The sequence below is a fragment of the Apostichopus japonicus genome, chromosome 11, assembly GCF_037975245.1.
Source record: "Apostichopus japonicus isolate 1M-3 chromosome 11, ASM3797524v1, whole genome shotgun sequence".
Lineage (NCBI taxonomy): Eukaryota > Metazoa > Echinodermata > Holothuroidea > Aspidochirotida > Stichopodidae > Apostichopus > Apostichopus japonicus.
Genome location: NC_092571.1, coordinates 18,117,649 through 18,134,075, shown reverse-complemented (window position 1 = coordinate 18,134,075; position 16,427 = coordinate 18,117,649). Strand labels below are relative to the sequence as shown.

Sequence of the window (16,427 nt, the reverse complement as noted above, 5' to 3'; positions counted from 1 at the left end):
TATTTGAGCGTTATACAGACCAAAGCCCGACACGGCATCACCATAAATTAACTGTCTAGCTTGGAGTGGGAAGGGGCTAGTGCATAAATAAGGCTGGTGTGACGGGCTACAAGATAGTCTGATCGAGAAAGAGTATATATAGGCGCAATCCTTGAGGCAGAATATATAGCCTATGACAGCTTTAGTTGGGTCTATATTTGCTGAATAAGGTCAATGCTCAATTAAGGTCAGCGTATCGCCTCCATTTATATTTGAAATTAATACTACTGTAGGGGCCTATCATATCGACACAATCAGATTACCAAAGTGTCCCGAAAACAGGACGGAGAAAGATACGTCGTAGTGGATGTTAATGTTACTATTTCTGTAACTGTGACGACCAAAGTTCATACTGAGGCGTTATGATCAAACATGTACCCATTGTTAAATTGACAGATCATTGTTCGCCTGCCACCTACAAGTTTGTGCAGTTCACGTGTGAGTTGTGAACATCGGTGCATGAGCGGAACCTGTTTATGTGTCCATGATCATATGGAGACAAAAATTACCCCGAGTTAATTATACCACTTTCTGTTTGGTTTCGTCATATGTTATATATATCGCTTAAGTTAAGATTTCAGGTTACAGGAAAAGCTTTTTAAGCTATAGACCGTTCGATTAGCCCTACATCGATAGGACACATGATCGTGAATCATTTCGTCTAGAAAAAGACATTGCTAATGGAAAACCAAATTTAACTTAGCCCTGAAAGCCCATCATATCATCGATATATATACTTTTTGCTTTTATTTGTAGGAATTCAAAAGTTGATTTTTGTTCTTTCGGCTTCGTCTGTGCACTCCTGTCCTGTTACCTCCCATATCCACCAAGGACATACAGTGGCGTCACCAGACTTTTCAGTCTGGGGGGGCACAGGGGGGGCACCAGCATTTGATGGGGGCACTTAGGTGGATACGGATCGCCGTCCGGGGGGAGGGGTCTAAGGGGAGGGGGTGCCCCCTCCCCCTTTGGAAAATTTTCGCATACGGAGGATGGGCTAGATACAAAATGGTGCCACATTTGATGCTAAATTCGATCTGAAGATATCTCCAGAAATTGCTATTTTTGAGGTAATGATTTTAACAACGCGCAGAATTTTGCAGAGGATATGAACCACATGCTGTCGATATTATGCCTAACCCTATCAATAGAACCTACATTTGTTGAATTAATGTGTGCATGACCCCCGACTCCTTTCTTGTCCTTCTCGTTTTCGGCCATTATCTATTAAGATGTAATAGGTTCCAGCATCGTTATTGGCTCCTATCAGGGATCTCACCATGCAATACAAAGTTTGATCACACATCGAGTATGGCTCAGTATGCAGGTGTGAACATTCGCCATTTGTTCCTACATGCATCTGACCTCAAATGACCTCTGCACCCCCTACACAACAGGGTTAATATATGGGTCCAGAAATATAGGCAAGTATGGTGCCTGCGGACCCTCACATTCTCACATTTCGTCAGCTCCTAACCTGTCAACCTCATTTGAAGAAAATACGAATTACTGTGCTTCTTTGTCCTTATGAAAAACCAACTCAGATGATGGGAGTTGAATATAACAAAATATATATATATTTTTTTAACAACCCAAATCTCAGATGGGGGGGGGGGCACTCGGGGGCACTAGGTTTTCCAGGGGGGCACGTGCCCCCCTGGCCCCCCTTGGCGACGCCACTGAGGACATATCCCTGTCCATTTACCTCCCATACCCATCAGGGATATATCCTAAGTCTATCGTTAAACGTTGACTTTATATTCGGACCCAAATATTCCACATTGCATTTAGTCTCGGTCTTCTAGCAGTTTTGAGTTGAATTTCGTGAAATGCTTCCGATGTTCTTTGAAGTTAAAGTCATATGAGAATGATTATAGCCTGATATACTAAAGTTAATGCCGAAGAAAATAATAATAATCATACAACAATCCGTTTGGATCTCTGAGCCGGTAGCAATTCATGCCCCAATTTGGCCCTTTGTGGTGCTTTTGATCAATTGTCATTTTATAAGTTTCGAATCAACACTGGCGAGATAACTTTTGGCAAAAATTCCCGACCAATCGCAGAAGACTCCTTTAAATTGCCACAAGGCATTGATAAGATCATGCGTAGGAAATGTAGACCTACGTGCTGTATGTTACATCGTTCTCAACAATTGAGTATAGGCGACATGACAAACACAAAACAGTCGGGGACGGTAAAACACCAACTTCGTCATCTCGATAGCTGAAGGGTAAAACTTCCATGGATGAATCATCAAGCTATAAACTCACATTTTTCCATTTGTCGTGCAGTGTCGTGCAGATTTAGACTATATTTATGCATATTAAAAAACAATTCCTTTAATCGAAGTCCCAGAAAATGTACATGAGTACCCTTCATATAAGCGTCACAGGGAGACGCCATAAGACAGGTGACTAAATAGAGGGCGCCAGTTGTGTTCGAGAATTATTCTTATCTACCGTTAAAACTTGCTACAGTACCTCTAAATTAAACTCATTCTATAGCGATATTCTAGCGGGGCTATATATCAAGGAAAAACCAAAGCAACCACCATGAAAATATAATATGAATTTCAATAAGGACCACGTGTCATCCATAATCTGTTATCAAGGAAAACCACTATAACGAACGAATTTGAAATTCATACTTTTAACCCACACTGAGATATTTTGTTAATGTTCCAATTATGTCACTTCATCGTATTTCAGGGAATATTTTTTCGTTGCTAAGCTTCCACTAATATTATTCCGAGTATCTTGCCACCCTAAATCTTCGTCTAGCCCATTATTTTGCCTTTTTACTGTCTTTCATCATCAGGAGTTTTTAATATATCGCACATTTTATGTATTAGTTTTATAACCGTTTTTTTATTTTATTTTTTATGTTTGCATGCAGTAGACGGGGTGGTGGGAGATTCTTAAGGTGTAAGGTAAGTTAAAGTGATTATTTTCCCTACTATATAAAGTTATTCTTTGCTCATATATCATCATTCGTATTACATAAAATAATCTCATCTTATTCATGCATCATTTGACGTCGCCATGATAAAAAAAAAACTATATAGATGTCGAAACAAAAATTGTTTCTAATGTTGTAAGGTAAGTCAAAGTGATTAATTTCCCCATATAACATGATTCTGTGCTTATTATCATCATACGTATTACGGAAAATACCTTTCATCTCAGTTCGTGCATCCTTCCTCTCGTCGTCATGATAAAAAAAAACACATCCAGCTGTCGAAAAAAATCCCCAGTGGTTAAATTTAGAAACTGGTATTACACAACTCATCCGTGTTATCATCTATACCAGGGTTGTCCAACCTTTTGCAGAGGAGGGCCACATGGAATGATTATGATGAAGGAGGGGGCCGCATGAACCCTACGCTCGATTTTCGATTTTTTGCGCGAACCCCAAGGCAACAAAATGTGAGCACTGCGCGCGGAGCGCACTGATTTATTTTCCTTCCTGATAAAACAGATGAATAAAGTCCAGCCGCCCCCCCCCCTCCCCTCCGCTGAGAGAGTGTCACATAAACTGACCTGTATGCAGTTTTTGGACCCAGAAGGTTCGAATGATTGATTATATAGCTTCAAATTGTTATCAATAAATCTGCTCACTAAATTTCACACCGTAGAGCATCTCTGGCGGGCCGGACGCAACCCTGCGGCGGGCCGGACTGTGGCCCGCGGGCCGTAGGTTGGACAACCCTGATCTATACTATAACAAAGAAATCGTATAGATGAGGTAACTGCTATATAATATACCGTGTAAGTATATACATAAACGTAAACTCAATATTTGAACTATTAACAATGAAAGTAATCGTATGATATGATTAAAAAAAAACATCCAGCTGTCGAAAAATATCCCCAGAAGATAATTTTAGAAACTTGTATTGCACAATTCATCCGTGTTATCGTCTTTACTTGTAACAAAGGAATCCTATAGATGCGGGTATACTGCTATATACTAGACCGTGTAAGTATAAACATATATACGTCAACTCAATATTATATACCTCGGACGATGAAAGTAAATGTATGATATCACATATATCGTCGAGGATTGCAAGCATATTACTTCTCATCTCATCTCAATTCATGCATCATTAATCACGTCGTCATGGTAGAAAGTATATAGATGTCAAAAGAATTTCTTTTTTCTAAAGTTGTAATGTAACTTAAAGTGATTAATTTCCCCATCTATATATAACATTATTCTTTGCTTATCATCATAATACCTATTACTGAAAATACCATTCATCTCAATTCCTGCATCCTTCCTCTCGTCGTCATGATAAAAAAAAACATCCAGCTGTTGAAAAAAAAATCCCCAGTAGCTAATTTTAGAAACTGGTATTGCACAATTCATCCGTGTTATCGTCTATACTTGTAACAAAGGAATCGTATAGATGAGGTTACTGCTATATCTAGACCGTGTAAGTATAAACATAATATACGTAAACTCAATATTATATACTTCGAACGATGAAAGTAAATGTATGATATCACATATATCGTCGAGTATTGCATGCATAATGCTTCTCATCTCATCTCAATTCATACATCATTTTATCACGTCGTAATGATAGAAAGTATATAGATGTCGAGAGAAAATAATGTTTCTAAAGCTGCAATGTAACCTAAATTGATTAAATTCCCCATCTATATATAGCATTATTCTTTGCTTATTATCATAATACGTATTACGGAAAATACCATTCATCTCAGTTCGTGCATCCTTTCTCTCGTCATCATAATAAAAAAAGACAATCCAGCTGTTGAAAAAAAAAATCCCCAGAAGTTAATTTTAGAAACTTGTATTGCACCTTTCATCCGTGTTGTCGTTTATACTTGTAACAAAGGATTCGTATAGATGTTGGTACAGCTATATCTGTACAGATTAATATAGATATATATATATACACGTAAACTCAATATTTGAACTTTGGACGATGAAAGTATTAGTATATGATATCAGATTCGTCGTCGAGGATTTCATGCATGATGCAGGTTGTAATAAACTCAGAGAGGGAAGGACAACACTATACGGAGATTGCGAAATGGTTATCGATTCGACAGATTAGTTATGAAAGAAAAAATATGATGAGAACTCGGTAGATAAATATATATGACCGTCATTTTGGATGCGATCTTCAAAAGATAATAAACAAGAGGAATGTTACAGTACGTGTATTGAAATATTGTTTATTTGGACTCCACACTTGCTGTATACATTAATATGGCCGCATTGGTCTACAGTATGGTACAGCTTATACCTCTACATAGGCAATTCTTAACAATGATTTTTAAATATAGGTCCAGGAAATGGATCACATGGGAAGATCTGTGATGTCACGTTGCATATGTAATAGCTAAACTTTCGTTATATCGTCATTGTTACTGACTTGTCCTTGATATGCCCTTCAATTGGTTTGTAACCATTAGCTACCAGTGTGATCTAAGTTCTATAGGTGTCATCGAAATATGTATTTTCAAACAATATTATTTTCCTCTGTCGATAAATGATTTGTTCAAAGACGTTTTCATCCACAACTGTCGTGATGTCACCACAGAACGACATTGTGGGTGTCATCCATTGGTGTTGCCAGATACCTTAAAGAGAAAGGAAAGTTGGATTTGTTAGTCAGTAAATTTAAGGTCCCATAAATCAGGTAATCATACATAAATAAGTGCTCTAACTGTAATCAAATTCCCGGCTTTGCGACGGTGACTCGGGACGAGGCGCAGCACGTGACAGGTATATCAACGCAATGGATGCATATTCTACTTCAGTGTAATACACTTTATATTACTAAAGATATAGCGCTGCGTGTTGTATTTTTAAACATGTATTCAGTCTTGTATCCATCTCTCTTTCCACGCAACAGCAACCTTTTGATAACATGCGTTGATACAGAGGGGATGGAGGGGGCGGGGGAGCGGGTTGCACCCTTTTTTCAACCTCCCACAAAAAATCAAAAGTAGTTATTATAGCACAATTTTTTTTAGGAATGATGCTCCCATACCCCATAGGCGGACGGGAAGAGGGTTGAACGATGCCAGCGCCACACCTATATATATACACTTATATATATTTTTTTACAAATCCATGATCCACTCCTGATGGATATTTCAGTCTGGTGATATGACGTCATCTGCAACAGAGGTTGAACGACAAGGAAAATCCGTTTTAGGTTTGTATTAGTCCGTAATCATGGCCATTTTGTTATTAATGAGCAAAGTTGTCATATTTTATTGATTGATTTTGCAATTTTTCCCCTTCGACGTCCGCTCTAGTGTAAGGGTATTGTGTAACAGAGTATGCGTTGAGTTAGAATGGAAATACCGAATCGATAATCGATAACCGACTATATAAGCCCGTAACCAGGGAGTTCTGAGTTTGAACTTTAATAATTTGGCAGGAAACAAACAATTTATGGACGGTGCTCAATATTTTGTGTCATATAAAGTGATGAGGTTGTTCCCTTATGCAAACATGGTGGTGGCACAAATGAGGGGGGGGGGGATGAAGTGGCACAATAGTCTGTAAGGGCAGCAGGGTGGAAGGGGTATGGTTCCTCCATGTCTCATACTGGTTACGTGCCCGGTGTATAAAGGCAATATGATTTGCCATCTATAGCTAGTTCATAGGCCTATACCACATCTAGGAAGATGGTATTAATTTTAAACGGAAGAGATTGTTGGATATATTCTTCATGTAATTCTATACACGAGATGAAGATTCGATCCGGAGTCATATTAATATTCCTAAATACTCCAATGATCAACTAATTTTTGTGTACTAAAACTTAAAAAAGGGAAAACCTTCGGAATTTCGTTGCTGATGTCATTTTGCATGGATGTTTAGACTACGACAATCTTGGAGAACGCTATGGACCGTTCAGGAAAGAGTTAAATATAAAATATGAAACAACCGGAAAGGGGCCAATAACCTTTATATGCTAAACACTCATGCACCCACCCCGAGGCTCCCCGTCGCAGCCACCCGCCGTCTCCCGTAGATCGTGCACGTCTATAGGTGTCGGGGTAATCTTACTTTGCAACAATTAAACTGCACGACTAGGCCTATGATGGGTCGCATTTTGGCACGTTTACCATGGGCTATGACATACAAATCCGTTCTTTCTAATCTCTTCTCTATAATTTACATTTAGCCTGTGATGTTTACCAACTAGCTCCAAGCTAAGAGCGAAAATATATACAAGCTAGCATATATATTTATTTATAGCCCTTAATACTATTACTCTCTCGTTCAACTTTCAAATTCCTTTGAAGATGCCGCAAATGTGTCGAGTACCCCCGATTTAAAGAAAGTAAATCTGTTAATCTTAGCGAATGCGACGAGCGCTATCGTCTCGATTAATTTATTTACGGAATGTATCTAGCAAGTAATACGACAGTGAGTGTGATTCACGTAATACTTGGGCGTGACGGCGCGTTGTTACCTAATCCGCGACATCAATTAAACTGTAAGGCAGATCTAACCACAGAGATATAATCAGTGGATGTATTACTCAAGGGATTTAATTAACAAACAATACATTAACAATTCTTTGTTAGTGAGGTGACGACAGTTAATGATTAGATAAAAGATCGGTTACGTCATCGACATTATTAGTATGTATTGTATCAGATAATGTTAATACATTGGCGCATGTAATGTGAAATGATTCAATTGTATCTAATTAAAGATCACAAGCTAAGAAATTTCCATGCATATGAATATGCATAATTATCTATATTGTTAGCTCAGCTGATAGCTTTCAGTTGAGCTATATATACCAATCGTGGGATTCTGCCGAAATTATGTCACTCTTTGCAAAACTGTGAATGACTGCCATTTCGTCAGTTTTCATTCGATTTGACTGAAATTTCGTCAGTGGTTGTATGAGTTAAGTTTTCATACATGCAATCATATTTTATCAATTTGATGGTCCGATTCGAAGTCACGAGAGTTCATTTTGTGAAAACGTGAAAAATGCTACTCTACCTAGATGTTTTGTCCAAATCTGCTGAAATATTGTGGATATTACGTTTGAATTAATGGTTGTGAATGCAAAGTTGTTTAGGAAAATATTTTTGTCGTCATGTGAGGTTCCAAACACGGCCTTCTGTAGAGTTTTCAGTTATGATGAAGTGTAGGCCACATACAGATCATATGCAAATAATCATAAATGTGTTTTTAAGTTTTTAGTATTCATGACCAGAATGCATTTTGATGTGAGTAGCGAAATGTCTTCCATCTTAATTTTCCCGTCATTTTGGGAAATAATTCCACCCGTGGGAGATTTGATCAAGTCAAATATGTACGTGTTATTCAGGCTTCCCATCCAGTTCAATGTAATTCTCTGTAAAAGGACTATACTTGGCACATATGCAATTGGGGTTTTCCAGTTTACTGATCTGATTACTGATCTTTAACGTTTTTCTGTGGTACGTCGAATGTAACAAGTTGCAGGTCGTTCTTTTATCGTTGGGGTGTGAGCAATTTTTGGGTCAACACAAGTCAAACATGATATCTGCAACATTCTAGCAGATTTAGGAGAGGGATAATTTTTTTTTTCCGTGTTATTGCATGAATGAAAACTACGAAGTGCATAAACTGTGGGTTCTTTGTTGTTTCAATGGGGCATATTTTTTATCCCTATTAATACGTCCATTGATCCATTGCATAAAATAATTTTGTGATTAGTGTTTCCACTTTGAAGGAAATTTCTCGGGATATGACAGTATCGGGAAATATTTCGGGACTAGCAATGGGAGGTTCGGATACACCCTACAGTAATCAGGACCTAACAACCGTTGAAATCAGTCCATTTCGGAAAAAAAAAGTTACTAAACATTTTCAAGATATCTTACACGGATAACATTGTCTCATACCCTCTTACGATGAGGTCATCCATCAAACCTTAACACAGTTGTGCTTTCTGGTTTAAATATATTGGCAGCTCTGCATTTTTAGTATTCAGAGAACACAACTTTAATAGCGGTAATTATAGCCTTCTACTGACTTTTATCATTGTTTATTTCAATAAGAATAAAAAAGAAACATTTATCTTTGTCTTTTTTTTCAAAACAAATTTTTTAACACTGTAACGATCTATGTCTTTGAAGAAGGAGAATAAGGCAAGGAAAAAGGGAGATGGGTGGAAAGGGAATGACATCATTAACCTGCCTATGTTGTTTACTTTTTCGCACAAACAAATGAATAAACTGCTCAGAAATGTTGCCAATCAAACAAATTTCTCGAACAGAATCTTAGCTGATATTCTGCAGCGTTACTGCCCTTGTTGTGTTACTCAATGGATCTCCCGTGAGCATAGGGTTGATATGGTACACACTAAAAAATAAAATTCCACTGAAGGTTGATTAACTGTTGTGCTATGAATGACGCCAAGAAATTACAAAAAAATGAAACATTAACATCTCTTAATTGATTTCTTATTGATTTATTCTTTTCTTCCTCTCTCAAATGATTGACAAAGTAAAAAATTATAAACGAAAAATAAAAATTTGATTCACAATTAGAAATATGTACAGGTAAAATCATTGTGTAAAAGTAAGAAGGCCTGACGTTTCGATCCTAGCAGGATCTTCTTCAGAGGCTGAAAGCCTCTTCAGGCTTTCAGCTTCAGGCCCTCTTACATTTAAACATTCTCTAACAGTGAATAAGCAGTTTGCCTAACTGGTTGTTTTATTTGATTTTTAGGTAAAAACATTGTTTGAACCAGCAGCCCCTAGGCTTAGTGATTCCTTGCCACATTTAAGATGAGAACATTTAATTTGAACTGTGCAAACAAGGTTCATAAAAAGATGCATCAACATTCTAAGTATGAAGTTCACTCAAGGTTAACCTTTGCAGTTAATGCAATTAAAAGCTTTTAAGAATTTTTACCTCTGTTTGACCTCCAGTTACTATATTAAAATCACATCATCAGAGCAGTTAAACAAGTTGCATTAACTCTGTTCAAATTAGGCAAGTCATCAATATATATGAAATGGCTGGATACCTTAGACCAGGGGTGCTCAAAAGGCGGCCAGCGGGCCAAATCCAGCCAACAAAAGATTTAAATCTGTTCCATAATAAACACTAGTTGGGTGTGCAGGCCATCAAGGTATTATGTTTCAATATCCTCCTGGGCTAGTAGCTACTCTGCACATTCCTGAAACTTTGTCGTGTAGCCAGAGTTTGCTTTCTTCTGTCCCTATCCTGCCTGACTTTTGTAAAACAATTAATTAATTAATAACCCCTACATTAGACCCTCTTCACCAATTCCTAACCAATCCATTCCAGCTCACACGACTGCATGAACATCATAACTGACAGCCTAAATGGAATGAGGGGAGGAATTTTCGTAATAAAATTTTACAAGAGAACTGCCGATCTCTTCATACAGGACAGAGTGTCACTGGCAAACCTTGTCAAACATTTGAAACCTTTTTGTGGCAACTGCACTCATTCAATGTTAACACACATGTCACTTTTATTTCCACCAGCTTCTTTGCTGTAGAGAAGATTTAGTTTCAAGTTGAATCCATAGTCTCAGATACATCATCGTCAACCAATATGTCGCCCTCTTTTGATTTAACCTTTGGACCTCTGCCTTTCTTTGTAAAGTGTGCTATCCTGTCTTCTAAGCTTTCTAGTTTGGAGAAAGAAAGAGAAAAGATTAAATGTGTTAACAGTTTATTTCCATGTCTTTGTGCACATGACATGACACATGCATACAACTAGCAAATACATAATAATAATAATAAGTACTATTTATATAGTGCATAATCAGCAAAGCTGCTCAAATTAAGCGCTTGACAAATATAAAACCTAAAAACAAATAGTAACAAAAACTTAAATATTTAAATAAATTGAACCAATAGGACATAAAATGTAAAAGCCTAAAGCAACAATATAAAAAACACCCGTACTAAACGATCATAAAAAAACGATAAAAAAACAATAAAAAAACATAGCAATATAGAATCATTATATTCAAACGTGGGTGAGAAAGAGAAGAGATCATTGGCAATCTTTTCATTAGTTGTTGTCAGGACGATGCGGTTCATCACATTCTGTGGCGAAGCATATAACTGTTATTATTTCAGTCAAAATTTCAGACAAAGGTCTAATTATTATGAACTTTAGGAAAGAGAAATCCTTCCTCTAAATCTAATAAATAGAAAGAAATGACTAAAATTACTAAAAATAAACAAGTTGTTTAATAACCATGTGTCAGTTGATATGGAAGAAAATGTTCATATCTGCAGATACTTTCCACTTTGAAAATCCAAATGAAATTTTACAAATGGCAAGATGGAAAATAGAAAGAAGAATGAACATCAAATCTAAGGACTGACCACAACGCTTCCTCTTAAGTAAAGGTTGATGTGTGCTGGAAGGCAGACCGAGGGTCAATCGCTCGCTCTGCTTGGAAATTTTCTCTCTAGCCTCCTGCCATGGAACAAGTTTCTTGTCACCTGTACCTGTGTTGAAATAGAATAAAGAAAATGCTGACAGCATAGAAACTTGTATTCTTGCTGCCCCCTTCCCCTCCCCCTTCCCTTCCCCCTCCCACAGATAAGCCAAAACCAAACATGTCCATTTAATCTATTACTGTATTTGTACGCACATACATACCCAAGTTGTGGTGCTTAAACTTATGCTTCTTTTTTTGCTAAATTTGTCCAGGGGATATGGACTGAGGAGAAGAGTGGTGGAGATGGGAGGGGAGACATGGCATAGTGCACCCCCTCCCCCCACCTTATGTGAAAACCTGGAAATTGTCCCTTTGCATAAAACAGTGCCTCATATTTCATATTAAAATGCATTCATGATGTTCAATTCATAATCTTCTTTTTAAAATATACAATATGAACTTTAAACTATCGTAGAAATGGAAATTTGATGAAATCAAATCATGCAAGAGTTTATGAATGTCAGATGGTTACCATGACAACTTACCTGCATCAATTTTAATGTCTAGTACAGGAGCAATATCTAATCCATCTAGCATCCTCTTGACAATTGCTGCTCTGTAAACAGGGAAGTTTTTCAAAAGGAAATTAAACCGAGTTGCATACATAAAACACGACAGACGTCAATCAGTGACTCGCGCAATCTAGATTTTGGTGATAAAATATCCTGCTTTTTTTTGTACTGCGACGTTACTAGCCAACCATGAAATGTTAAACCCCCCCTCCCAGAACATGTTAAAGTGCACATGTCAATACTGAATAAAAAAAAGAAAACTAAAAGGCAAACCTGATACAGTGATTGGTCCATATACTTTGCAGTGAAGTGATGTTATGTTGTTGGTGATCTGGCGCAGAGATACGGAAAAAGGAGAGGAAATTAAAATGCAGGTTGTTCTTGTAGAACAACTTACCATAAGTCTGGATATGCTAATGAACCACGACTTCCATGACGTTTATTTGTCATCGTTCAATGAACAATAAACCCAAATCACTGTCGTTTGCTACCTTTGGTGTGATGGAGATGTTATGATAAGAACCTCCTCCAAACCAACTCCAAAACTAAAAATAAATCCCATTCCATTGGGAGTTGCCAAACTTTTGCTGTTTATGTTCCTTCATATACACAACTGAAGCCTTAAGAAAAAGTCTCAAATTTCAAAGTCGACCAACTCACCCATGAATGTTTTTTTCAAGCTCTACAAATTTGTTCATAGGCATGACATTTTCATTCCTTTCTTTGATAGAAGTGAGTTTTAATAGTGATGGTAAAAATATTCAGTTGTTATCATTTTTATCATTTATCAAATACTGGAGCAGCATATTTAGACTTTTGTTAATGTATAAATGAGTGATGGCAAAAGCATGTGAAGTCAGGCTGAATAGAGGAAGGGGCCAGTGTGGATACAGCCTTGGGACACAGGGTCAATTGTAGGACCCGGGAAAATATGCATTGAACCATAATGTATTCTAAATCTCATAATATAGTTAGAGCAGGGGTTCCCTAACTGGGGTGCATGAACCCCCTGGGTGCGTGAGTCCATCCCAGGGGGTTCGTGAGACGTTTCTGAAAGTCAAAACTAGAGTACTTTTTGTTGAACTAAAATCTGATATATCATATAATTTAGTATTGTACAAAAGTCATACCTATCGACAAACTCTTTTCGCGTTCCATACGCATATGTTGCTATGGTAGTACCGTACCGCGCATGTCATAAATAACTGAATTATGAAACAGACACAGGCTGTTATGCGTATTATAGTAATGACTCAGATCGTGTCTTGAAAAGTTGGGGGTACATGGACAACTCTGACATCCACAGGGGGTTCGTGTGGGGATAAAATTAGGGAAACCCTGACTTAGAGACACATGAAGGCTCCAGACAGATGGGTCGATGGCCTAACTGTCCGAGTCGACACTTGGATCTCAAGGCTCCAAAAATTAGCTCCTCTGTTCAAAGACAGATTATTCCCAGTGATATCAGCACCGAAGGCTACTTCCGATTGACTTCCACATATAATGGTAATTCTGTCAACAATTTTTTTATTTTACCTCTCACCTTAGAATGTCCCACAATTTTGGAAAACATCATCTCCCCAGTGTAGGACATATTTAAATATTTTTAGTATTAATATTAATATTATTTGCTATTTGTGTTATCATTAAGAGCGACATATCTGTCAACAAAGGTAAATTACTTAATATGCGAAATGAGAGGAAGTGAAGTCTGTGATTACATGGACTTCTCAATTCCGGATGACGAAATGTAGAGGTTTAATTGATTGTTTTGTAAAGTTGGCGTCGATCTATCATCAAAAGATTAATTAGCATAATATCGAGAAATGTTACAAAGGATGAATACAACAACAAATTTTCTACGATCAAAAAATGTACTGAAGAGCATTTCAATCCAGAACTGAACAGATGTTTTTCATCCTATTGTTTTAAACAAAAAATGTCCATCCTACTGAGTTGAGAGACAAATAGGATGCATTCCATACCACGAAGAAGATCCAATCGAGAAGAAATAAAGGAAATCATTCATGAGGTCCGATTGTATGACGAATTAACCACGCCGTCAGTTGTTTGCTTTCTCGAAGTTGTGTGCCGATATTGTCAGGTAACTTGTGTGCTGACATGTCTTTTTGTGTGGACATTATTACTTGTAAATCCAACCATTTTCACTATCTCCAAGGTATAACGTATATATAATTATATATTCAAAATGTTTTTGGAGCATATAGAGAGGTTACGAAGTGTATGAAGATAATGGGTTCCTTCGTACAAGAACTGTATAAGAAATGCTTTGCACTTGCAAACAGGGGGGTAGGAGCTGGTGAGGCACTGGGGGCATGTGCCCCCCACTTTTTTCCAAAGTAGCAAATGTGCCCTACTGGCAAATAAAATGTGCCCCTTTGATGAAGAACTGTCTTTTGGATATCTTAAGCCTTTGTTAATTTTAGTATTTTACTTTAATTATTTATTTTTAGTCTGTACATGCTATTTTTAAAATGGCATCCCATATCTTTTTGTAGCACGGTTAACGAAAAACAATCTCAATAAATAGCATTGATAGCATAAACTAACACATCATATATATTTGAGTGATATGGCCTTTGTGTATCTGTTTATAGCATAACGAGTGGTGGTTTTGGAATGAGAAAAGTGCCCCTCTGATGTTGTGCCCCCTCCCCCTTTTTGGAAGCTTCCTACCCCCCTGCATGCAAAGCATGTTGCTATGTGATATGTAATAAATGATTCCCTGGATTCAGTAGGTCATGAGTACATACCGTCACTGTAAATCCAGTCTATAGCCTCATACCCACAGTCGTAGAGCACCAACGGATATTCAGCCGCCATCGAATACTGCGGTTTACGAGGGTTCTTGGAAACATCGAGTAACTCATCAATGATCTGAAAAATGAAACAATAATTACCCTATATATATTTCAATTCTCTAAAATTTGAGAAACACCCCCCCCCCCCACCATGAACTGATATCACCCTGTAGTAAATATGAAACAACTGAAAAGAAGTCCAGAGGTTTTTATACTGATGATATATAACCCCCCCCCAAAATTTAAAAAAAAAAAAAAACATTTCTGCAACGAATATACGTATCTGATTTAGTGATTGAGAGAAATAAAATTCATCCCCTTACCTAAATCCCATTCGGGAGGGAGGAGTTTTGAATTTATTCCCCACATTCCAACTATTCAAATCCTTTGCAAGTCAATGACAAAAGGTTCTTATCTCTCTCTCTTACCTCTGATTTTTCCCTGTGCTGACCAATCATAAACAGGATAGCCACAATACAACGAATCTGATGATACAGAAAGGCAAGCCCAGAGATTGTGACCTCGTACATTTGAAAGCCATCCTCCCTGAAATGTGACGATGAGAAACAGGGATATTATTGTAAGGACAATGTGCCATTAAAGCCTAAGAGAGCAGTTCTTAACTAATGTAGTGATATTGCCACAAGATTTCAAAGGTGAATGGTGGGTGAGGGGTGGGGTGGTGTACAAACAATGTCAATAAATCTTCTAAACATGAAGTTGTTTCATTTAGAAAAAATAAATACTGACCAGAGTTATTCTTTTTCTTAGAGAAGGATACATAGGTTATAATATTTTATCTGAGGGAAAGAGGTCAAGTAGTTGCCATATGGAGGGGGGGTGGGGGGTTCTACGTTGAGGGGTTCCGTACCACTTTGTCATGATGAGGGTAACCAAAATCCAGCTCTCAAAAAAGAGTCATGTAAGATAAAGATGATTTCAAAAGGACTACTAAGGTTGACAAATTTGAATTTCTGTTCTTAACGTGGAATAGCTCGAAGGCTTAATTACTATTGAGACAGTTGCTATTCCACTGTATTTATTACAAATTTGTCAGACATAGGCAAAAATCTAAATCCACCCGGTCGCTCACATAAGGTGGAAAAAGAGGAGGACATGTCCAGGGAAACCACCCACACCCACACACAAACACACCCAACAGTTATCAAACAACAACATACATACTTTATTGCAATGGGAAAGAATACAACAAAACAAGTATTGCTGTTATTAATATAATTTAACCACAATCTGTAGCCCAATTAGCTGTATCCCCTGTAAATTAGTTTTAAAGATATTAATTTGAAAATGCTTATTTCTGGATTAATTATCAAATGGTTCAAGACTAACACTCAGAGGCATACACATCATTGATCATATGGAACTATATTTAAGAAAAATGTAAAAAGATAACCGAAGGGTCGTTACGAATATCTTTAATTACCTGCTATCAACTGGTTGAATATCAACCGAGACAATACGTCGAATGAAAGTGACGACACCATTAGCTACGTCCATCTAAAAAAGGTAAAAAACAGATTTATCAAATATACTTTC

At 37.3% G+C, this 16,427-nt stretch overlaps 2 protein-coding genes across 2 annotated transcripts in view; one reads left to right on the top strand and one right to left on the bottom strand.

The window, feature by feature from the left end:
- LOC139975892 (G-protein coupled receptor moody-like) overlaps positions 1 to 16,427 on the top strand; it is a 114,336-nt gene that overhangs the window by 20,879 nt on the left and 77,030 nt on the right. The window lies entirely within an intron of this gene.
- The window catches only part of LOC139975929 (tRNA pseudouridine(38/39) synthase-like), a 12,729-nt gene continuing 5,802 nt past the window's right edge, over positions 9,501 to 16,427 (bottom strand). Inside the window, exons 8-14 of the mRNA XM_071984223.1 lie at positions 16,315 to 16,388; positions 15,299 to 15,416; positions 14,823 to 14,946; positions 12,322 to 12,379; positions 12,022 to 12,092; positions 11,418 to 11,543; positions 9,501 to 10,708 (exon numbers count right to left, since the gene is read on the bottom strand). Of these exons, the coding sequence (XP_071840324.1) occupies positions 10,590 to 10,708; positions 11,418 to 11,543; positions 12,022 to 12,092; positions 12,322 to 12,379; positions 14,823 to 14,946; positions 15,299 to 15,416; positions 16,315 to 16,388 (690 nt within the window). The 3' untranslated portion in view covers positions 9,501 to 10,589. The remainder of the gene's footprint in view (positions 10,709 to 11,417; positions 11,544 to 12,021; positions 12,093 to 12,321; positions 12,380 to 14,822; positions 14,947 to 15,298; positions 15,417 to 16,314; positions 16,389 to 16,427) is intronic.